The sequence below is a fragment of the Gasterosteus aculeatus genome, chromosome X (assembly GCF_964276395.1).
Source record: "Gasterosteus aculeatus chromosome X, fGasAcu3.hap1.1, whole genome shotgun sequence".
NCBI lineage: Eukaryota > Metazoa > Chordata > Actinopteri > Perciformes > Gasterosteidae > Gasterosteus > Gasterosteus aculeatus.
Genome location: NC_135698.1, coordinates 3689232 through 3713305, shown reverse-complemented (window position 1 = coordinate 3713305; position 24074 = coordinate 3689232). Strand labels below are relative to the sequence as shown.

The 24074-nt window shown below is 40.7% G+C and overlaps 2 protein-coding genes across 5 annotated transcripts in view; one reads left to right on the top strand and one right to left on the bottom strand.

Annotated features, from left to right (window-relative positions):
- Positions 1-845: 845 nt before the first annotated feature.
- LOC120809427 (myosin heavy chain, fast skeletal muscle) lies at positions 846-13983 on the bottom strand. Its single transcript, XM_040163228.2, has 39 exons — positions 13762-13983; positions 13542-13685; positions 13284-13440; positions 13060-13087; positions 12875-12971; positions 12691-12783; positions 11771-11834; positions 11593-11691; positions 11392-11495; positions 11134-11272; positions 10921-11039; positions 8982-9131; positions 8713-8883; positions 8318-8618; positions 8114-8184; positions 7945-8032; positions 7706-7823; positions 7491-7614; positions 6867-7003; positions 6528-6783; positions 6202-6444; positions 5941-6117; positions 5716-5861; positions 5538-5628; positions 5046-5435; positions 4811-4937; positions 4619-4737; positions 4340-4536; positions 3879-4062; positions 3587-3752; positions 3359-3483; positions 2947-3255; positions 2652-2855; positions 2426-2551; positions 2169-2339; positions 1985-2089; positions 1797-1892; positions 1533-1664; positions 846-993 (listed from the first exon to the last, which is right to left on the bottom strand). Exons 1-39 carry the CDS (start codon positions 13966-13968, stop codon positions 973-975), a joined length of 5796 nt encoding a protein of 1931 aa, XP_040019162.1. The 5' UTR covers positions 13969-13983; the 3' UTR covers positions 846-972.
- A 5723-nt stretch (positions 13984-19706) lies between these two features.
- nlrc5 (NLR family, CARD domain containing 5) overlaps positions 19707-24074 on the top strand; it is a 31498-nt gene continuing 27130 nt past the window's right edge. For 3 of the 4 annotated variants that reach the window (XR_013451133.1, XR_013451132.1, XM_078082592.1), the window contains exons 1-4: positions 19948-20247; positions 21436-21785; positions 22871-22957; positions 23825-24010. Coding sequence is in view for 2 of the 4 variants with exons in the window: in XM_078082592.1 (XP_077938718.1) it covers positions 21452-21785; positions 22871-22957; positions 23825-24010 (607 nt within the window). In the remaining 2 variants the exon portion in view is untranslated. Of the gene's footprint in view, positions 19842-19947; positions 20248-21435; positions 21786-22870; positions 22958-23824; positions 24011-24074 lie in introns of those variants that run through there. The other variant, XM_078082593.1, reaches the window with a different exon arrangement.

Genomic DNA, 24074 nt, shown 5'->3' with positions numbered 1-24074 from the left:
TTTGGCCCCTTGCAGTGCATGTTGAATGTCAACCTCGTTCCAGTTGTCGAGCAACATCATTTTTAAATGTCACAGGCAATAGTGTTGAACTTGCAGTGTGGAAAACACTCTGAAAATGTAATTGAAAGTGACATGGTTTCTTAATGGTTTTGCAATCTGATAAAAACCTTGTTGTACAAATGATTTTCATTCCAAATCAATTTTCTTCTGAAAATAAAGTGTCACCAATAGCCACTTAGATCACACTTGCAACCGATAAATAGTTGTATTCGATTATATGTTTTAATGTAGGTGCACACATTGTTTTTTTGTATATGATCTAACTAGTTTGGCTTCTGCCTATTTTACTACATGTTTCTTTAGCTAGTATACATACATACTATATTTTTATTGATTTTGAGAAACAAGTGCGGCTGACCACTCTTATAAGAGTCATACAGTAGCATATATGAGGATTCAAGTTGTGGTTCAAGGATTTACTGAGCAGTCTCAGTCCTGCCTGTGGCTTCCAAAAATAGCCCGTAAATGAGATTATGCAATGAATGCATCTATTCCTGTGCTTAGGTTAGGACTAAAGTGAATTAAGTGATACTGTCGGTTGTTTCCGTTTCAGCTGCCCACACCACCTTCAACTCAAATGTTAAGGACTTTTTTTTTGCTATTTTTGATGACTGAGAATGTTTTAATCCCCCCTCAAGGGGCATCAACAATGTTACATGTTGTACAAATTGATTAATAGTCAGATGTACTTATTCACTATCAAAATCAATGTTTATTAAATAGCATCTGTAAAAACTTGGTTACCGTTAAAGACAACAAAAGATAAGAGAAAAATTATTCAAACCTCATCTCAACTTCCTTTATTGGGAAAAAAAGTGGTAAGAGTTCTGTAGACAGAATATCATATCAACAGTGCAACATTTATTGTTTTGGCATGAATTGTATCATATTATATGACTTAACACATACACTTTACTCAGCAGCTTCTTTCCCCTGTAAAAAACAAACAAAGGATTGGGTGAATTTGAATACACTTAAAGTGATAGCCATTTTGATCAGTTCATTTTTACAGTATTTAAACATAATTCTTTGTAAAGTAAATATAATAGAAACTGATCAAAATCTGATTAAACACATTTACAGATACATCAAAGAATAATCCATCCATCCATCTGCAAACAACTTATCCTGCACACAGGGTCCCAGGGAGGTGCTGGAGTCTATGCCAGCCAACTTCAGGCGATAGACAGGATACACCCTGGATTGATCGCCAGCCAATCGCAGGGCTACACAGAGACATACAACTATTCACACTCACATTCACACACCTACGGGCAGGTTAGAGTGTCTTTGGACTGAGGGAGGAAGCCGGAGATCCCAGAGAGAACACACACAGACACGGGGAGAACATGCAGAGTCCACAAAGGCCGGAGTCAAACCCAGGACCTTCTTGCTGTGAGGGGACCGTGCTAACCACCACACCACCTTTCCGCCCTTAAGAATAATAATAAACTAAAATGACATTTAGTTACCTTGCCAGAGTCACGGGTTTTTGCTCTCAGCTTGTTGACCTGGGACTCTGCAATGTCTGCACGCTCCTCAGCCTCCTCCAGCTCGTGCTGGACCTTCCTGCATTTGGACAGATGAGCATTGGCCTGTTCCTCCTGGAAAACAAGAAAGAACAATCATACATACAAACAAATATATATATTTGGAAAAGACCCAGTGGTCTAGTGTTCATGAAATAATTATGACATAGTAGTTATTTTGCTTTTTTTTTTAAATTTAGTCCTTACCGCCTCCTCAGCCTGCCTCTTGTAGGCCTTCACCTTCAGTTGCAACTTGTCAACCAGATCTTGCAGCTTGGAGACATTTTTCTTGTCCTCTTCAGTCTGTAATAGAAGGTGTTGAGGTGCAAATATAAATATTTGAAATGGTAACAGTAATGGAGAATTTGGTCTTTCTTTATTTTCAGTGACTGTACCTGATAGGTGAGCTCCTTCACTCTCCTCTCATATTTGCGGACACCCTTAACGGCATCTGCTCCACGTCTCTGCTCAGCCTCAACCTCTGTCTCAAGCTCACGCACCTTCAAAAAATGATAAGAAAAAGAATGATTTTCCGTATTTTTTGATTTAGCTGTACAAATCATAAGAAGACTTTCTTACCCTGGACTCCAGTTTCTGGAGCTGCTTCTTGCCACCCTTCATGGCCAGGTTCTCAGCCTCATCCAGGCGGTGCTGCAGGTCCTTAACAGCGACCTCAAGATTTTTCTTCATCCTCTCAAGGTGAGCACTCGTGTCTTGCTCCTTCTTCAGCTCTTCAGCCATCATAGCAGCCTGGAGAAGACATCATAACATGTTGTTTGACAAAAACTAACAAAGTACATTTGAGTAAAAGGAACAACAATAGAATTCAACCCTACATCAGTGATGGCCTTCTTGGCCTTCTCTTCTGCATTCCTTGCTTCCTGAACAGTGTCATCCACTTCACCCTGGACTTGGACCAGGTCAGTCTCAAGCTTCTTCTTGGTGTTCATGAGACTTGTGTTCTAAAAGATACAACAATTTTAATCACATGTCATATTGTTACATTATCTTAAATGTCTTTATACCGTTAAATTATTGAAGAAGTTAAGGAAGTTTGTTCACCTGAGAGTGCAGGAGTCCAACACGCTCACTGGCGTCCACCAACTCCTGCTCCGCGATTTTGCGGCTTCTCTCTGTCTGTTCCAGAGCAGCTCTAAGTTCCTCAATTTCAGCCATCATGAGACCGTTCCTGCGATCCACCATGGCAGCTTGTTCCTTGAAGTCTTCCTGGGCTCTAACAGCATCGTCAAGGTGCAGTTGTGCATCCTGGTGAAAACATCATGAAATTATTCCTATCAATGACATCATATCCCTTTACTGACCGTGGTTTGTGTAGCAACTCTGTGTCTTACGATACCTTTAGCTGTGCCTGCACGTTCCTCAGCTGCTTCTGGGACTCAGCAGCCTGGCGATTGGCGTGGCTCAGCTGAATCTCCATTTCGTTGAGGTCTCCCTCCATCTTCTTCTTGATCCTCAGAGCATCGTTCCTGCTCCTGACCTCAGCGTCCAAAGTGCTCTGCATGGAGTCAGTGATTCTCTGGCTGTTCCTCTTGATCTGCTCCATCTCCTCATCTTTCTCTGCCAGCTTCCTGTCCACTTCGCCCTTAATCTGGTTCAGCTCCAGCTGGACACGGAGGATCTTGGACTCCTCGTGTTCCAGAGTTCCCTTAAAAAAATGAAATGTTGATATCTCACTATAAACCTTTTAACGTTCGTCACATTGATTTAGAATTTCAATTTAGAAAATCTCTTTTGATTGCCAATGTTACCTCAGCTTCTTCAAGAGCTGTCTGGATCTCAGCCTTCTCCGTTTCCACCTGCTTTCTGGACTTCTCCAGCTCATGGATGCTCTTGCCAGTCTCACCAATCTGTTCAGTCAAATCTGAGATCTCCTCTGCAGATAGATAGAATTGTTTAAGAGAGTAAACATAAATACTGTTTTCTAACGCTTAAACTTGGTTGAATACAATTCAACGTTTACGTGATGTTGAACTCACGTTGTAGGTTCTTGTTTTCCCGCTTCATTGTCTCCAGCTGATCCAGAGCTTCCTCATAAGAGTTCTTCATCTTGAACAGCTCAGTGCTGAGAGAACGAGCCTCCTTCTGTGCTCCCTCAAGTTCGGCCTGACCCTCCTCGTACTTTTGTTTCCACTCCGCCAACACCTGAATCACACAATTACTACAGTTAAGTACAGTCTGTACTATAAAGACATATATATGTATATACATGTGTATATACATCCCTATCATTGTTCGTATGGCTTGGCCACACAAAGTAAAGTATGCTACCTTGTCAAAGTTCCTCTGCTTCTTGTCAAGGTTGGCAGCGAGACCGTTGGCCCTCTCTACATCGATCATGAGATCCTCCACCTCACTCTGGAGCCTCTGTTTGGTTTTCTCAAGAGAGGCGCACTTGGAGTTCACGGCCTCAATCTGTTCCTCAGCCTCCTGAAGGCGCTGAGCCAGCTTTTTCCTGTTTAGAAAATGATGAATATGTTGCTAAGTGAAATGCAAATTTTTACAAAAACGTTCTTCAATATATATTACAGTTTTAAGAATAAAATATAAAAAATATATATTCTCATAACCCGTATGAATGCACAAAAGCAGTGCAATAACTAACTGCATGTGACATTTATAAATACAGTTATATAAATAAAATTATTAAAAAAGCAATACATCTGCCAGTTGAGAATCTTGGGAATGTTACACTTTCCCGATGGTTATTTTACTATTTGAATGTTACTCACTTGGATTCCTCAAGCTCCTCTGTGCGCTGAATTGCATCAGTTTCATACTTAGTCCTCCACTGAGCCACCTCACTGTTGGCCTTGGACATTCCACGCTGCAGCTCAGCCTTGGCCTCCTGCTCCTCCTCAAACTGCTCCCTCAGCAGATCACAGTCATGGCGAGCAGATTGCAGTCCATGGGCAAGGGCATTCTTGGCCTGTTTTTAAAGGTTATTCATGGTTTAAAAAAAATCTAAATCCGTCAACAAAGCAATACACACTTACTTAATGGTTTCTTACCTTAACTTCCTCTTCAATCTGTCTCTTGAGCTCCTCAATCTGCTGAGTGAAGGCCTGTTTGCCTCTGGTCAGCTGGGAGACAAGGGCTTCTTTCTCCTCAAGTTGACGGCTGAACTCACCTTGGGTCATGATACATTCAGTAGTTTCTTAATAACATGCACAACAGATCATTCAAGAATAACTTCTACATACCATTTTCTGTGAGGAGACGTGCTTTCTGTGCATTTGAGTCATTGATCTGACGAACATTTTCATCATTCTTTGTCTTCACTTCGCTAAGTTGGTCCTCAAGAGTACGGCACATCTTTTCAAGATTTCCCTAATGAGTTAAAGAGAGATGAGACCATTGATGAGATTGTATTAATTAGATGGAATGCATCATTTACAATCAATTTGGGTACTAAATAGTATGTCATGAATTTTGTACCTTTGCTTTAGCAACAGCCTCCATGTTGCTAGAGAGGTCATCAATTTCCATCTTGTATTCACTCTTTTCCTTCTCAAGCTTCTGCTTCACACGCTGGAGGTTGTCAATCTGCTCACCCAGCTCAGCAACGCTGTCAGCCTGCTTCTTGCGGAGAGCAGCAGCAGTGGATTCATGCTGCAGAGTGGACTCCTCAAGGTCGCGACGGAGCTTCTGGAACTCAGCCTCACGCTTCTTGTTCATCTCAATCTGGGCAGCAGTCGCACCACCGGCCTCTTCCAGCCTCTCACTGATCTCCTCAAGTTCCCTGGAGAGGTCAGCTCTCTGCTTCTCCACCTTGGCACGAGCGGCACGCTCAGCCTCAATCTCTTCCTCCAGTTCTTCAATGCGGGCCTGTTGAATGTAGGCATTATCTGTTTCAATGAGCTTTCACTTTTGATAGACACAAATGTATGACATGGGTGCAGTAATGTTTTGTCAAACACAATATGTCACCTGAAGCTCCTTGATCTTCTTCTGAAGCTGAGCACCCAGTGACTGCTCATCTTCAATCTTGCTAAGGAACTGACTGATTTCAAAGTCCTTCCTGAGATAATTACAAATAAAAAACACTTAGTCGATGCAGTAAACAGAACACAACATGGTTGTTTTCAAATTCAAAAAAGTACATTACTTTTTAATTTTCTCATCAGACTGCTGTTTGTCATTCTCAAGATCCATGACAGATTCCTGGGATAGTTTCAGATCACCCTCAAGCTTTCTCTTGGCTCTCTCAAGGTCCATACGAAGCTTCTTCTCTTGCTCCAGAGAACCCTCAAGCTGAACAAATACAATGAATCTTTAAATTGTGAGTTAAAGAGAAATCTTGTTTTTTCATCAAGTCTCTTTGGCAACTTACATCGTCCACTTGCTGCTCAAGCTTGGTCTTGGACTTGGTCAGAGTGTTGACTTTGTCTTCCTCTGCCTGCAGGTCATCAAGAGTCTGCTGGTGAGCCTCCTGAAGCGCTTTCTTTTCCTTGGTTAACTTGGCAATGCTCTCATCCTGAGAGGCCATCTCCTCGGTCAGGTTCTTGACCTAAGTGTCCAAGAAAGATCTCGTCAATAGGAGCTCATCATTATTATTTTACTTGATAATGTGATTAGATTATAATTTACAAACCTTGTTCTCAGTGGCATGTTTCTCCTTCTCCACTTTGGCCAAGGTAAGCTCCAGGTCATCAATATCCTTCTTGAGCTCAGAGCATTCATCCTCCAGCTTTCTCTTTTTGGCAGTGAGCTCAGCATTGATTTCCTCTTCATCCTCCAGTCTCTCAGTTGTCTCTTTGAGTTTGGCCTCCAGCTGAATCTTGCTCTTGATAAGACCCTCACATCTTTCCTCAGCATCTGAGAGATTATCTCCTTCCTAGTCCATTGAATTAAGATGTCATTAGCACACCAACAGCTAACAACATGGAACAGAAAAACTGTCTGATGAGGTGTACTCACAGATGCTACTTGCATCTGCAGATCGTTCTTCTCTTGCAGAAGGGACACCATCTTCTCCTCCAATTCCTTCTTCTTGGCCAGGGCTGCAGCTAAGTCAGTTTTCATCTTATCATAGTTCTCCTTCATGTTTGCCAGCTCCTTCTCAGTTTCAGCAGTCTTCAGCAGTGGCTTGATCTTGTAGTACACCTTCATCCATGGCCAGTGTTTCACATTCATGAATGAGCGAACATTGTACTGGATGGTGTAGATAGCTTCCCTGCAGAATAGAGATAGTTGTTATGAAGAATTACGTTTGGAATGTTTCATTACTTCATTCAAAATGAACTGTTTTCAACGTACTTCCTCTCTGTCATCTTCACGTATTCCTTTCTCATGACGTAACCTCTGCACAAAGCCTGAGTCATGGTGACCAGTGATGCTAGTTTTTCATCTCTCATCTCCTCAAGGGTACCCAGCAGACCGGCCTTGAAGAACACCTAAAAAAACAAAAATTAAATGACCAAAAGGATAACATTTTTAAAAACTCCTCAAGGTCTGTAAAATATCTAACTGAGTCGATACAACACAAATCGGTTCCTTTTTTAAACCCAATGTGTTTTGGAGGTATTCTTCTACACAAGTTAATATGCTGTCCCCCAATGTCCCCTAAAAAATAATGTTTAGATTCTAACAGCTAAAAAAATAAACAAAATGGCCACCTGTTGAAAAAGATCACTGCAGTTTACTGCCTTGCACACATTATTTGGCCAGTATAACAGAACAACATTAGTATCCAGGCCAGTTCATTTCAGCCAGTGAACAGTCCAAACTGGAGTAGATTGGATCAATTGTGGCCATTTGACCCACAGGTTACGAGTATTGACAAATAACCACTTGAGCCATCACAACAACAACTAAACTAAACAACTGAATCTACTTAGTAATTATTATTATTAGGTTAAATAGGGAAAGCAAAGTGCTTACCTTTGTGTGTCCAAATTTATACTCATCATGAGGAACATCAATTGACCCAAGCAACTTCTCTGAAGCCTTCTTGTTGTCAATGAACTGGCCCTCAGGGATGACACTGGCATTCAGCACCTTGTACCTTTTAGAGAGAGTTAATTGTTAATTTGTAAACTTTGACTTAGATTTTGATAATCAACAATAAAATGATGTATGAAAATATCCATTGATACCTCTGCTTGAAGTCAGCATAGAGAATTCTGCTTGGGAAACCTTTCCTGCAAATTCTGATACCCTCCAGCACACCGTTACACCTGAGCTGGTGGATGACCAGGAAGTTCTCCATGAGACCTGGAAAAAAGCTTTTTTAAGTACTTTATTCAATAGTTTTTCTATAGAATGATGTAGACCATGACAACAAACGAAAACAAAGCCACTCTTAAAAGATTGTTTAATTAAGTTGTCTGTGTACCTGGAGTCTTAGACTCATTGGGAATCAAGCAGCGCACAAAGTGAGGATGGGTGCTCCTCAAGTTCGTCATCAGCTTGCCCAAGTTCTCCTGTGGATCCAAAATGGTGGAAACTGTTAGTTTGGTCATAAACTAAGATACATAAGCTAGGTTTACAATTTTAAATCTTACCCTAAACTGTGAAGACACAGTCTGCATAGAACCACCCTTCTTCTTGCCTCCTTTCTTGCTCCCACCAGTCTCTGTTGATCAATTTAAGTAGAGAAGGTTTTTTAAGACCAACATATACATTAACATGAAAACATGCAGCGGTTGAAAATCTACAGTATTCATGACCTTACAATGCGTTTTAGTTTACTCAGGTTACTATCATACCTTCTACTACTGGGGGATACAGGACAGGCAGCAGTTTCACAGAGGATTTCTGGTACAGTTGGATGACAGACTCATTCAGTGGATCCTTGTTCTTGTCCAGCCAGCCAGTGATATTGTAGTCCACGGTACCAGCATAGTGCACCAGGGAGAAGTGGCCTTCCACCTTGCCCTTGGCAGGCTTTGGCTTCTCAAATGCTTTGTTTTTGCCAAGATGCTGGTCATACAGCTTGTTCTTGAAGGATGTATCTGTTGCCTTGGGGAACATGCACTCCTCTTCAAGGATGGAGAAGATGCCCATGGGCTTGAAGAAAATGGGAAGAAGTCTGTGATTAGGATACACATTAAGTCAACTAAAATAAAATGACATACTGATGACAACTAAATGAACTGATTACCTTTTCAATCAGCTCAATGCAAGCAGCCAAGTCCATGCCAAAGTCAATGAACTCCCAGATAATACCCTCCTTCTTGTACTCCTCTTGCTCCAGGACAAACATGGTGTGGTTGAAGAACTGTTGCAGTTTCTCATTGGTGAAGTTGATGCACAGCTGCTCCAGTGTGTTGAACTGCAAGGACACACATGATCACCAAAAGGTCTTTCTGTCACGTATGAAGATGTTTAAGCATTAAAAGCATTAGCAACTGAATTGTTGGATTGTCTTACATCAAAGATTTCAAAGCCAGCGATATCCAGGACTCCAATGTAGAACTGCCTTGGTTGTTTAGTGTCCAACATCTGGTTGATGCGGATGACCATCCACAAGAACATCCTCTCATAGATAGACTTGGCCAGGGCAGGTACGGAGTTCATCACCTGAATAAAAAAAAGACAATGATGTAACAATTGCTTTACAGATGGCCCAGCACTTATTCTGTATTCAGCATTCAATTCATATAACTCTTGCAAACAGTAATACATTGGGATGAAATACATTGAAATAATGGTTTTTCTATTACTTGCTATATACTGTAATTATACTGTAACTGTGTTTTTAAATACTATCATTTATAGATAATTTATGTTTCCTTCATAAGTTAACAGTGTTTTAAAATAGTGGAATATTAGTGATTTTAAAGACTATTATAATATGGGTAGATGAAATCCAGCGTCCTGATTGGTTGAGATTGGGTCACGAGCATTGGTGTTTTCTTGAAGAGGCCAAGGGAAGCCAGGCTTCCTCACTATTTTTCAGAATATAACTTATTTAATCATCATTAATGATTAGTGATTTAATAAAAAAACGTTTTAACAATTTACGTAATCCCTCTGTCGTCTCCTCCTCGTCTCTCTTCATTCATTATTGAGCGTTTCATGACGTGTAAAACAGCGCCCCTCTCAATGTTACGTCGTGAATGAGCGTTGAAAACATGGTACTGCGCTATGTGATCTCAGACAAGTTGCAGTTGTGTCCGTGAGGAACCCAAGCTTAGTTGGCCTGCCAAAAATAGAATGATTAACCAATCAGGTGAGGCTTTTGTGACGACACTGTTCCCCATAACAGCGTCAAGGGAAGCCAAGAAGTCGTTGGCATCACACCAATCAAATCACAGTATGTCATTAAGGTCATTGAATTAAATAACGGATGTTTTGTGTTGGTAGCTTAGTAAGCTAGCGAAAGTATAAAGCGCAATGATGGAGGGAGGAGATTTGGAGTATTAAGTCAAAAATGATTTTAGTAAACTGCCTTTACAGCTGGAACTCTGAATTAATTCAGACGGCAGGCCGACACCAAAACTAGAGCTCCGTACTGAGAGGAAGAAAAGTTATCGGACTTGAGGGGAACGTTACGTTACGTCCGCAGTGAGCGGCTCACACAGAGCGTAAGAGTCGTGTTTGACGTGGACGTAAAACTGAATGGCTTCTGATTGAGTGTGTGAATGAATCCGCATCTTTCCAATATCAAAAGTGCGCTGTGCTTTAAGTAGCTGCTTGTGCTGTTGGGAGGGTGGTTGCGTAAATTAATGAGATTTTTAAGATGACTGAGTGTGTGTGCGTGAGTGACTGCGGGAGAGAGATAAAGAGAGCGCGTCGGTGCTCGGTTAGATAACAAGGGTTTGTAAATCCTGATAAAATGATGCTGGGCGCTGTAATAATTCACCCGACTACATAAAATAGCAACATGCGATTTTGTGCCCCCACCCCTGTAAAACATACACGGCATAGAGGTTGGGTCTCACTTGGCTTCCTTTGAAATTTTCCCCACGCTACGCCACTGGTCACGAGGAGTATGTTATTGGGCGATAATGTACAGTTGCTGTTCACATTGATCCGAGCGTTCTATATTACTCCTCACTCAAAGTAACAGGTTAGCTTTTGCGCGACCATTAGTGAGCTTTTAGCTCGGTGGCGATCGCCGAAATAAGACCCGGAAATCCCACAAATGATCGGTTTCAGGCAATGCAAGCTTTTCACAACAGTACAATTAAGGTGGACGTCATCAGCGATGTGAATGAATGAGATGGTGTGGGACCCGATGCAGTTTGCATGCATTTACGGGGACAATTTTTCTCTAGACTACTGAAATGCGATAATAATCCACTATTTGTTAAAATAATTTAATTCATGTTTTTTAAAATGGTGACTAAGGATAATTTATGTTTACCTGAGGTACAGTTTGTCCCTTGGTGACATACTCATTTCCGACCTTGACTCTGGGATAGCACAGAGCTTTCAGCATGTCAGCAGAGTTCAGACCCAGCAAGTAGGCAACCTTGTCCGCTTCTGAAAACACAACAGTGATTTCCATCATCACATGAACATAATACAGTATTATTAACTCTATTCATCTTTAAACTGTTGTTCCCAAGCTACTCACCCTCTGTGCCATCAGGCTCAGCCTGCTCCTCACGCTGCTTTTGTTTGAACTTCATGTTACCATGGTGGAGCACTGCACCAGTCATCTTGTAGATGCTCAACTTCTCTTCACTTGAGAAGCCCAGGATATCAATAGCATTCTGAATATAAAAGATACACAAAACATAATCCTTTTAGAAAATCAACTCAAACAGACAGTATTTATTTAGCATGCATTGTTCAAAATATACTTAAATATTTTATAGTGAAGATCACTCACATCAGTGGCTTCCAGCTCAACTTTGTCATCAATGCTGGCCACAGTGATCTGACCCATGCTGCACATGGGGAAGTCATAGGGGTTGGTTGTGATGAGACACAAGTCTGGTGATAAAAAAAAGGTTAAAAAGGTTGATACTTTTGTTAGAATTAAACTGTAACGGTAAGTATCTGAAGTACTGTAACATCTCAGTCTGTTTACCAAGCAGCTCGGGTTTGTGGGCAGTCATCATCTGGTAGAAGATGTGGTAGCCTCTCTCATCAGGAAGCTGGAATGTCACTCTAGACTTTTCCAGCAGATCTACAAATTGTTTATTAGTCAGATTTATACCAATTGTCAATTTGAGTAAATTGTATTGAGTAGAAGTATTTTTACTTACAAGTCTCAATATCAGCACTAGCCAGTTTGCCAGTTGTGCTGAAATGGATTCTGATGAATTTACCCTGTTTGGAAGCAAGACATTTTCAATGTCGCTATACATGGACAATTAGCAGTGTTGGGCAAGTTACTGAAAATGAGTATTTAGTTACAGTTACTAGTTACTTCTTTTAAAGGTAATTACATTACTGTGTAACACAGTTACTGTGTATCAAAAGTAAGTTACTCTGGAAAGTTACTTTTAAGTTACTTTTATGTCTGCTTTTTAAATGTAATGAATATAAATAGTACTGAACAGTCAAACACAATAAACATATTTTTAGACCTATTTATTGTAATCAACAGGGCAACATGCCTTCAAATAAAGCAATAGTCCTTTTTAATACTTAACTTAATACAAAATAACTGCTTCAGGCATTTGCCTGAAGGCAACTGACTCGACAGTTGACAGGATGCATCTCCTCTTCATACCGAGCAATCAATCTATTCAGCTCTGCCCGGTTTATCGGCTGCACTGCAGTCCGTGTAAAGAGGAGCCCTGGTTGTTTGCGTGGAGCGACGCCTGCAGCATCCGCGGGCCTGCGGTCTTTCGTCATGAGCGACGCGATGATGTTTACATGCACGTACGCCGACTATTCTGTGACACACAACGTTTGGTGGTCACAACTATTTTGTGCTGACAGGCAGCTATTTACTTACTATTTGCCAGCCCTCCGCTTCGCGTCACAAAAGAGAGTAACGCGAGTTTCAATTTCAGTAATTGTAACTGCGTTAATTTATTTTTTGAAAAACTTTGTTACATGCTCGTTACCGCTAAAAGAAGTGGAATTACTGTAATGCGTTACTTTGTAACGCGTTACTCCCAACACTGACAATCAGTAACAACGCCTTACACGTGTGTAGAAATTGTTTCCTACTTACAAAACGAGAGGAGTTGTCATTCCTCACAGTTTTGGCGTTACCATAGGCCTCCAGCAGAGGATTGGCAGCAATAATCTGATCCTCCAGTGACCCCTAAAATCCAGTGTTAGAAGTGGTTTTAGAAAATTACTTTGAAAAGTGATCCATTGATAAAGAACACCATATTGTAATCATAGGAACATACCTTTGATGCGTCCCTCTTCGGTCCACCAACTGAGATAGTTGCAAAGTACTGGATGACACGCTTGGTGTTCACAGTCTTCCCTGCACCAGATTCTCCACTAGGCATAGACAAAGACGTATAAGAATTTGATCAAGATATTTGACTATTTTCAACGGAGTTAACAATTTTAAATTAGCCAAACTTACGTGATCAAGACAGACTGGTTCTCCCTATCTGTTAAATAAGAAACAAAAGAATTAACTAGGTTTCACTGAAATACAATATAATGATAAATATATTTACTGTTTATTTGTCTTATTGTCCAATGCTGTGCATCACCCGCCATTTCTAATTCCTTGAATGTCAAACTTATTTTGGCAAAAAATGTTTCCCTATTCCGATACTCTATGATGTAATGATAATGACTTACCAGTTGCCATAAACTGAAAAGCATTGTCAGAGACAGAGAAGATGTGGGGTGGAGCCTCCATACGCTTCTTGCCTCTATAGGCAGATACACATTCAGCATCGTACACTGGGAGCCACTTGTAGGGGTTCACAGTGGCACAGAACAGTCCAGAGTAAGTCTGAAAGTGATCACAGAGATACAACATTTAACTTTATCCTAAAAATAAAGTCCCTTTTTTACTGTCAATTTTCCTTTTTTGTTTTATTTAGATTATTTTACATAGATCATCCAAGCTGCATAACGCTCTTTGAGATTATACAGCACAGAGGCTTCATTGAGATGGGTCATCATGGCCATGTCCTCAATCTTGTCATACTTGGGAGGATTCATTGGAAAGATTTCATCTTCTTTAACCGTCTTCTCCTATAACAAGAGATATGTCACAATTAGAACTGATCTTATTGAAATCCTAAACGGACTATGGCTTCATGTTACCAACCTCCTGAGTGGTCAGGACTTTGACAGTGACTTTGCCAGTCTCTTTCTTGAGGATTGTGGCCTTCAAGTACAGCTCCTTAACATCAGCCACGTAGCAGGCACTCTTGGCATCAAATGGTGCGTTTTGGGCCTCAATCCTCTCCCTCTCTGGCTTACGAAGGTAAATAGCAGCTTTGCCATACATTGCCATCTCCGCGTCCGTACTCATGGTAGCGCCTTATGTCTGCAAAACAAGTCAAACAATGGACCCAAAATGGAGCAAAACGTACTACTAAGTTTTCAGATACTGAAGGAAAAATATAACATTTTTAAAGAAATGAATAAAAGGGAAACGACAGAACCTAATAAAATGATTAAATTAAAAGTAGGTGTGTTCAAAGGAGGTTCCAAATCAATGATTTCAAAAGTTTACCAAGGTATACGAGCGAATACAATTTTGGGGCTGTACAGGTACAGGTATTCTGGGAAAATATGTGGAGAACTATGCAGCATATCCTTGGGCACCGGATCCTATTCACACGCCAGTCACCCCATTTACGCTATCTACCAGAAGAAATAACAGGAAATGATAGATACCCCCTAAAAATACGAGCAGTAGCAGCAAAGAAAGCAATTACTCGTTAATGGTTACAACCCAACCCCTCTTCTATAAGACACTGGGCTGAAATGGTAAAAGAACATGGACCACGACATGAAAAGATTGACTTTCTAACATTTTCTTAGATTAAGAGGAGGTAAATACACAGCAAAGTGGGCGGGATGGATGAAATATATGGCAGAACAAGAGTACCTAGTCGTTGAGATCTGTGTCTGTTCTCTTATATCATTTCACAACAGAGTGGTTCGCTTTCTTCAAAAGTAACACTACCACGCCAAACCAAGATGCGATCTTATGCAGCTACTTATGGGTCTTGTTATACATCTAACCCTTGATCAAGGTCTAAGAAAAGTTATGACAAGAACAGCGGAATAAAACTACAATCTGACAGTTGGAAAAAATACAAGATTGACCTGACACAAATATTTTGTCACATGTGTATTTATTTATTTTCTTGTAGCACTTATATAGGCAATGTTTGATGTGTTTGGTGTGTTTTCTCCTCGCTGGCCTCTGCCAGGAGCATGATCTTTTGTGGTTCTGTTTCCTTTTTCCTTTTTAATTTTCTTTTTCTCTCCCCTTTGTCTTTTTTTTCCTATGAAGTATTGTTTTCCCTTGATAACCCCGCCCCCCCCCCTAATAAAATGCTTAAGTATCAAAAAAGAAACAAGTCAAACAATAGCATCTTTTTCTGTCTGTTCATGTTGTTGAATACTGCCCAAAAACCTGGTGTTGCACTGAGCAGTTACCACATTCAAACTTAAACAATGTGTTGCTTAATTACATTCGTAAGCTTAGTAAAAGCCTTTCAAACCGACAGGCTGACTGTTTGAACTGCAAATATAGTATGTTTCTCTGTTCTGTCTACACAGCATATAAAACACATTGTGAGAGAAATCTCTCTTCAATTGCTCTTTCTGATGTGTAATTGAATTTTTACACTAAGGTGGTCTGAATTGCAGTTTTAAGGACCTTTTGAAGCAAATGTGAGATATAATTGATTTGTTTTAAATGATCAATTCCAAGCATTATTGAGTTTCATCTGAATTGGATTCACAACACCTGAGGTCAAAGATTAAACAGATAAATAAATATGAATAAATAATTAATCATTTGTAAAGGTTTTACATACCGTACTCTTTCCCTTTGTGAAAAAAATGTTGTATTCCACAAACCTGGTGAAAACAGAAGGATTTAGTTGGTGCAGCAAACAATCAAAACGAATTGTTAAGATATAACTACACATACTATATTATAAATTAGGTTGATAAATACACATTTCATATTGTGTCAAAGCAAAGCACAAAGTGATTTGATTACTGATTAAGTTGAAGTACACTATCAATTGTAAAATACATGAATACATAAATATGTGAATACATGTGATTAGCAGAAGGCATAACAGTAGACCACCTCACCACAAGCCGGACCTCCACCGGTCTTCCAGCATACTGTCTGTGGTTGTCCTTGCACTCCTTATATTCAGTCTGGTTTGCTTACAAAGCAGAGGTTCAGGCAGGTTAATGTGTCAAATATGGTGAGGATGACAGCTGAGTCTTAAACCATGAGATATTTTGGAGGTACTACATTTGGGAGAATCCCTACCTTAAGCCGGCAATGTTTGAGTTCACACACACACAAACCAGATGTAATAATTTGTTTATTAATTTCACATGAATACAATTTCTAAATGTTTGAAAAACAAGACAGGAGAACATCAGAGAACAATTTAGTTCTCATATAGGTAGGGGTACAGTTGTTTTGGAACTTATTTTGGCATGACGAGGTGGTGAACTTCATTTTCAAAGATTATGGCATCCTTAGTAGACTGAGGAACCAACTCTTTGATCAGAATAATGTTTGTCCCGTAAATTATATTTTTATATTATTGTGTACATTCAAAACACCCAGATGAGATTTACGATATATTTTTTAATAACTTAATAAACAAAAAAATTAAATAATTGGGTGTAATAGTCTCAATTAAAATATCTATGTACAATTATTTAACGTCTTAAAGCAAGGTAAGCAAACTTTCCATGGCATCAGGACTCCCTTGGTTGACTATATTGAATAATCAGATGAAACATATTGATGTCACTATATGTCCTTATTTGTGCACTGATTTGGGGGTATGTCATTCTAAAAAAAAACAGAACAAATACTTATTAAGTAATTATTAAGTCACATTAAGAAATAATTACTTGATGTTCAGGTAACGGTTCACTGGCAGTCGCAATGAGCTTGCAGCTGTTTTATGGATTACCACATAGTCCCACCCACTTCAGGGTTTTCCTCACTTAGATAGGTTAGATATGATGCTCATGCCACCTAACCTACGATGAAAAGAAAGAAGTAAAAGGTTTTCATAATCATATATGGTTACCACAAATGGGACTGAATTCAGAAATACTGAGTAAAATAATTACTGCATTACTGACTCCTAGTTTTCCCCAGAGGAGGAGATAAAAATAAATTGTCATCATCTGCTCAGTTTGTACAACAGTCTGCCTGTGTTCAGAGAAATTCATTTTCATAATAATTCATAATACATTTGCTCAATGTTTTTCAACACGTTTTTCTCAAGCTAAGACTTGATGTGCCACATCTATAATTACACTAACTTCATGTAATAAGATAGCTGTCAGGGTGCTGAGAAGGAAGAGAGAAGTCCGAGTCAGTTGTTGGCTGACAAGGTGGTGGTGGTCCACAAGGACAAGACAGTTGTTGAATCTTCTGTAAAAGGCCATGTCTGCTGAGAAGTCACTAAAGTGAGATCGCATAAGCGTAGCTTTGACGGTATAATCTATTTAAGTCTCAAAATGCGAAAGCACAAGACTGCAGCTCACCAAGGCCTGAGAGGTGATGGGCAGATAGAAGAGGCATATTTTTGGTTGGATCTTCCTAAGAGCCCTTCTGTCAGCGTTCAACATAAGTTTGGGTGATCCTTGTTGTGGGGCAAATCTTGTGTAGACCAAAAGTATCTGTGAACACGGGGATTAGATTGAGCCACAGCTCAGGAGTCCCCTTTACTTCTTGCAGTGGAGACTGATTGGACTGCGGCACTTAATTATGGCGTACTGGCTTGAACATGTGCCTGACGCTGTATGCCTGTTCTATTGTAAGCATTGTTTTTTTGTACAGTTTTACCGAATTAATCCTCTCGGGTACAGGATGTATTAGGAAGTTTTGAAGTTGGACAAGAGACACACATTGCTTAAATAAACTGGGAAGGTGCAGGTGATTGGACACAGGTGGAAAGAATCGTGGACACGGCAGACAATTACAGGGGATGACAGGACAAGGCAGGAAGTGAATCGGACCTAGGGGACAGGCCGTAGCTGTGGCTGTGGCCGTTTCTCAATACCTAAGACGGCGAGAACGGACTCGCGTTCCCGCGAGAATAGACTCGGGAGACAGACTCGGGAGTCCTGACTCACGGGTACGGGAGAACGGAGAACGGACATTTCCGCAATTGGAACAGCAGCTGACTTGATGACGTCACCACAGTAGGCGGTGCATGCAAGTGGAAATGTATAAAAAGCCACCAGCGTGTTAACGGTTGTGGAAGGTGTTTGTTGAACTTGCAAAAGTATTCTGATTGAGTAGCTGGCAAAGAAGAGCACAATAAAAACATATTGGTATTATTATATTTAATAATTAATTAATTTGAGTAGTAACTAAATGGATCTGATACATATTGCTGTTGCGGTCGGCAAACTGTATACAGAAGCTGAAGAGGAGGCTGCCCAACTCAGGAGAACCATACGCAAGCGAAAATCCAAGATAAGGCGAAGGATGGCGAGGAGATGTGCCATAATAGCATGTCTCGCTTTCTTTGTAAGTTTAATTCAGTATAAAGCATTGATGATATGTAATCATTTATATTAATGTCAGCTGTGGTTTTCTCTGCTGTTTGACTGTTGTGGCTGATACTGCAAGGTGGTTGTAATACAGATTTTATTTGGAGCAATGCCCTCAAAGGCACATTACAGAAAAGATACCTTTTACATACGAAACCTACAGATGTTATTAATGATAGGGCAGTTGTTATGTGTATCAAGGTTAGCTTAATCCAGGCCTAATAAACCACCAGGTACAGAGGAGGTTTGATACAGTAACAGCATCTGACCATCGATTAGCCTACTAAAGCATACACACCTAATGGTCGTCTTGGTATTCAAACATTAAGAGGTTGGTATTCAGATGGACAGAGGCATAAACATCATTATGCGTTACTGCAAAACGCAGCAAGACCTCATTCATTATGGAATCCATGGAAACGTTTTTATTAACTATATGAAATAGTCAAAGCATAATCGTAAAATGCAGCATCTCTTTAATATTACGAACTGAATAACCAATTTAACAATATCAATACAGTTGTTGCATTTGTTTATTACAGAACAAACATCCTGTTACTAAATATGCTGTGATGAAGAATGATGTCCCCATCATTTCGATATTTTGTTCTGAGGCCGACATGAGGCCAGCATTCAGGCTGTCCAGGAACAGCTTTAACATGCTGGTCCAGCTTCTGCCCCGGCAAAAACCCCACGGGTGGAGCCACGAGATGGAGGTGCTGGTGACTGTCTACTGGCTTGCCTGCGGAGCCTCCTACAGGGTCACTGCAGACGTATTTGCAATGCCGCTTGCAACAATTTGCCGGATGGTTCACAATGTTGTGGAGGAAATGATGACCATTATACACCGGATCATTCATTTCCCCAAACCGGAGGAGATGGAGGAGGTTGGGGCTGGCTTTGCTCATCTTGCTGGTCATGAGGCATTGGAGATGGCCCAAGACCCTGGCCCTCCTCATAATTACACACTGATAGAAGCTCAATACTCACTCCCATCCAGTCTTGCTGGAGTTTCGTTGGCCTGTGAACAGGCTTTCGTTGCCCGCACGCCACTCTATGAGGGCTTGGGTTTCCTCAGTTGTCCCTTATTGAAGATACCACGGTCATATTAGTTCAAATGCACAATGACACCCATTATTACAAGGCATTTTTTTTAAATAGGCTGAATGTTGACAACACATTTGTTGCTTAAACCGCTAACTTGTATCCTTAAAAAGTGTTCACATCACATTCCGTTAATTAACAATAGTGGTATTTAATAAAAGACGACTTACAGTTGTGCGTTTTCTCATCTCCCATCGCAGCTTGCTGAGGTGAAATGCATTCTGGGATATATGTCTCTCACAAGAACAGACGAGTCTGCTTCGATGCATGCCCGGTAAAATGGGCGGGGCGAGTCACATCCGGGTATTATGACCGTTCTCGGCCAGATGCGGACTTGAGAATTGGAACAGTACTCGGGCTGTGACTGATGACGTTTCACGAGTCCACGAGAACAAAAGTCCACACAAGAACGCAAGGCTGCATCCTCAAGGGCATTCGTCGACCGCATACGTCACTTCCGCTGCGACTCCCCTTCTCATCCCCCAACTGGACGGTTTGGCAACGGGAGCAGCGGAGGTAACGTTGATGACCCAAGCAGAAAGTCCCCCCCGCTCCAGATACATATCTATGACACAAGAGGCATGAAACTACAAAATAAGTCAGGAAGTAAACCCAAAACCGTGACATATTGAGTCACGCAGAGTAGTCAGAGAGGTCCTGTACACACATACTTCTATCTTTGACCAGAATTTGCTATTTTAATAGCCCTTATTCCGGTTACCTGTTTAATACCGCAAATGTGAGAATATTAGTGCACTAAAATTCAAGCGTTGTCCTAAACCTTAAGAGCATTCTGGCAGAAATACCACGTACAGCGCAAAAGCGAAACCAAAACGTTGAACGCAGCAGCTCCTTTTAGTTTCGTTTTGATAAAATAGATACTCTGGCTGCAGAGAAACGCAGTCTACGAAAACAGTTGTTGGTGAGTGCTTATTTTATTCATTCTATTTCACTTATCGAATTAAAACGGCACCGTTTCGTGCATCTTGTCTGCGTCTGGGGCTGCAGATCAACCACTCAGCCCACTGCGGTGATAGACAGGCTCGAGGAACGCTTCTTATCTTGCAGATTTTAATGCAATTAATTTAGACTGAAGTCATTGTTCTGACCGTCCAAAAGTAAAGTGGACAGTTTGGTAAAGTTGACAAGATATTCAAAGAGTTGGACTTCAAGGTTCAGTCCGCGTATATACCAACACCATTACACACGCCAATGGGCTGTACTTCAATAGTTATTTTGAATCACAATAAATCGTCAGCCCATTTCATCAAAATAAATAGTGTAGTACTACAATAATGAGTCCACTTGATTTTGGTTTTAACGAACTTCGCAAGCACCTGCGCCAATGAAGCTTTGTGATCTCGGACATTATACGGCGGTCACTTGGACGCCGTATGTCCGACTATTCAGGACATATTAAATAGTACTAAATACACCACAAGATCCATAAAATGTTAAACTCTATTATCATTTGATTCTTCTTAAGGGGGACCTCCTCTATGCCCCTGTATATTTTCATGATCTATTACTGTGTAGTTTTGGTAAATTAAAGGTTTATAAAAATATACGTGGGCATAAAGGAGGACCTCTTTAAATGGAATCAAGTGACAAAAGAGTGAAACCTTTGATGGATCTTGTTTAAAGACAGTTAGAAGAGGGATATGACACTACAGCCCAAAATTGTGAATAGTGCCTTTTGGGCTGTACAAGGCTCTCTACCGTAACGCCCTGAATAGAGGTGCGGCCCATATGACCTGAGTGCCATGCATGGTGTTGTCTGTTTCTGAATATTAATGCATTGAATCTACTTGATTTAGGATTGAAAGAGAATTATTTAATCATAACACTTCATTGTATTTGCTCATAAAATTCCAAAAGAAGACAGGAAAATTGAGACTATTAAAAGGATAGAGAAAGCCATGTTAAACCAACTCTGGGAGAAACGTTTCCTGACTAGTTGAAATAAAATACGTAATGCAGGTGGCTCCCCAGTATTTTACATAGTTGTTTTCTCGTTTGGTTTCATATATTTCCTCTATCAAAGCTGACGTGTGGCCACAGTGTGGTAATTTGAACGCGTGCTTGTTTTCCTGTTTGCTCATTTGTTCAGCTGATGGAGTCTGACCATGGACGAAGAGGTTGATCCCGACAGTGAATATGTGAACTCTGTATTGGCTCATGAATCAGCAGAACTGGTCCACATCCTTAGCGGTCAATCAACCGCAGTCATCATGAAACTGTGCCAGATGATGCCAAGTGATGCTGGTTGCAACATCAACCAGGCCTCCGGTAATGCCTCTTCAGAAGCAGTCACAGAACACATTAAAGCCCTGTTGGAGTACTTCAGGGTGGCCAACGCTGCAGATTGCCGCACTTTCCTTCAGAGCATGTGTGTCCTGTGTGACAACATCCCCATGCACCTGGAGTCCAAGCTCATGTCAGCTGCTGGATATGAAAATAGTGAGTGGAAAATGATGCTCTGAATGTTTCTATTCATTGGTTACAGTTTGTTGTATCGAAGCATAGAGTGATCAATCCAAAACCCCACGTCACTTCAGTAGTGCAGTCATTCCAAAAAGTAATTAAAGGTAATGCTTAGATACAAGGCAGAAATAATGTAAAATTAATTATAATGTGTTGTACAAAGGGTAATTTAGCAAGGATTACACATTGCATGAATTCTCGTTGCATTTCTCTCCATGAAAAAAACCTGATTGAAAGAACCTTCTATTCCAGCACCCGACAGGGTTATGTGAAGTGTACTTCCCCACTGCTGACTTTACACAGACTCTTTATTCTGCAATAAGCATAACAGGGCTGTCGAAAAAAAAAAATTACGTTTGAATATTCGCTTTAAAAAAAACACATATATTCGAATATCTGGTTGCGCATTAGGCACGTAATAATAACAGGACAAATTAATACAACGAGACACAACTACTTGTATAGGTTATTTATTTAAGTTTAAACATATTTAACCACATATTACCGACACAAAAATAAGTAAATTAACCAATGACCGCAGATCTCTCTCTCTCTGCGCAAAGCGGTTTAAATGAGCGACAACAATAAACAAATGCTGAGTGCTGATCAAGAGTTTTGTGCAAGCAGTTTAATGTCGCGGTTCTTGTCCCAACTATGGCAGGTTTCATTCAGTGATTGAAACTGAAAGTTTTACAGTACCGAAGTTGAACGCTCGGAGCGACCTGTGCTGTAAACACGGAACTTTTCCTTGGCATGAAACGGCAAATAATCAAACTAGTGCATGAATTTGTTGTTGTAGCCTAGTAGCCTATGTAGTCTATTTTATTCATGCAATATAGTCACTACAGGTGCGCGTCCACCCGCAAAGCAGTTGTTTTTAATAAACTATATTCAAATATATATTCGAATATAGATTATTCGTTAACAGCCATAAAGAATAATGACAGCCATGTCAGTTGGTCAGACAACATTTAACGTTGTAAATTGAACTCTATCCTTTATTTTTCTTTTAATGGTAACCAATTCTATTTTTTTATGTTTCATTTTTTTCTGCTCTCTAGGTGCGTGTGAACCTTCCAATCAGAGTGTAATGGCTGGGAAGTCGCCTTCGCCGCCTTTGGAGCAGCTCATCAAACGGCCACGGATTGGTAGAATATATACACACACACAAAGCTACAAACTTACATAACAGTGAACGTGACTGGTCCGAGTCCATGTTGAAATAGTTAATATTTGCAAAATAGGCAGGGCTATAGAATAAACTAAAATGTTGTCTCTATTGCACCTTGGGGCAACCAACGGGTGTGGGTGGAATCACCGGACTCAGAAGCACGTCTAGTTGCACAAGAAAAGAGTACAATTTATTATAACGTACAAAGTAACAAAAAACAGAAACTCAGGTTCTTTCTCTTTTGAGGGTGCGGTTCAGCGGGCCTTTAGTCTCCTTCCTGCAGGAAGCACACAATAAACAGGCTTTACCACTCTTGCAACCAAACTCCGGCATGAAGCCAGCTTCTACTCACATCTTGTCTGCTGGGCTGTTGGAATGGTTGGTCTTTTATAGTGTGGCCAACCTTCATCAGCCTTATGAGCTGCACCTGGGCCGCTCGTTGTCTCCTGAGGGGGCGGGGTGTTTCCCCTTTTGGTCACCTGACCGCTTGCTCGTTGGTGCCCCTGCCCTTTGTGCTGCTCTCCTGAGGTCCAGAGTGCTCCGCCCCTGGGTTGCCACAACCTGCTTAAGAAGATTAACCCTCTTTCACAGAAGACATTTATTCTCAAAACCCACTTAAGTTAGACCACTGAGGAAAACATCAGATTCTGTGTGTGATGCCACCCAATTTAGAAATTGGTTAGCATCTTAAATTTAACTTAACTTTAGTCCTGGCACACTCACTCAAGAGCACACTCACACATATAAGCGCTGAAATAGCATTTTTTTTTTTTATGAATGAGGTCATATCATTTTTACTTCTCCTTCTACAAATTACACGTTTTTTCATGTATTATACCGACAGATTACTGGATGCAGTACATTGCTACAGTGAAACATTCACTGCAGAGGAGGTGGGAGAGAGTCAGCGAGCAGCTGGTGACTGATGTCCAGCTGGAGAACGTGTGGGTTGGTCTGAGAACGGCGAACAGAACGAGGGAAAGACCTGATCAAACTCCTGGCCCAGCGGACAAAGGGGCCAGAACACCTGGTGAGAACAAAATACTCTTCCTCTTTTTGAAGTTAAATTGGAAATTTTTTATTCAAGTGGAAGT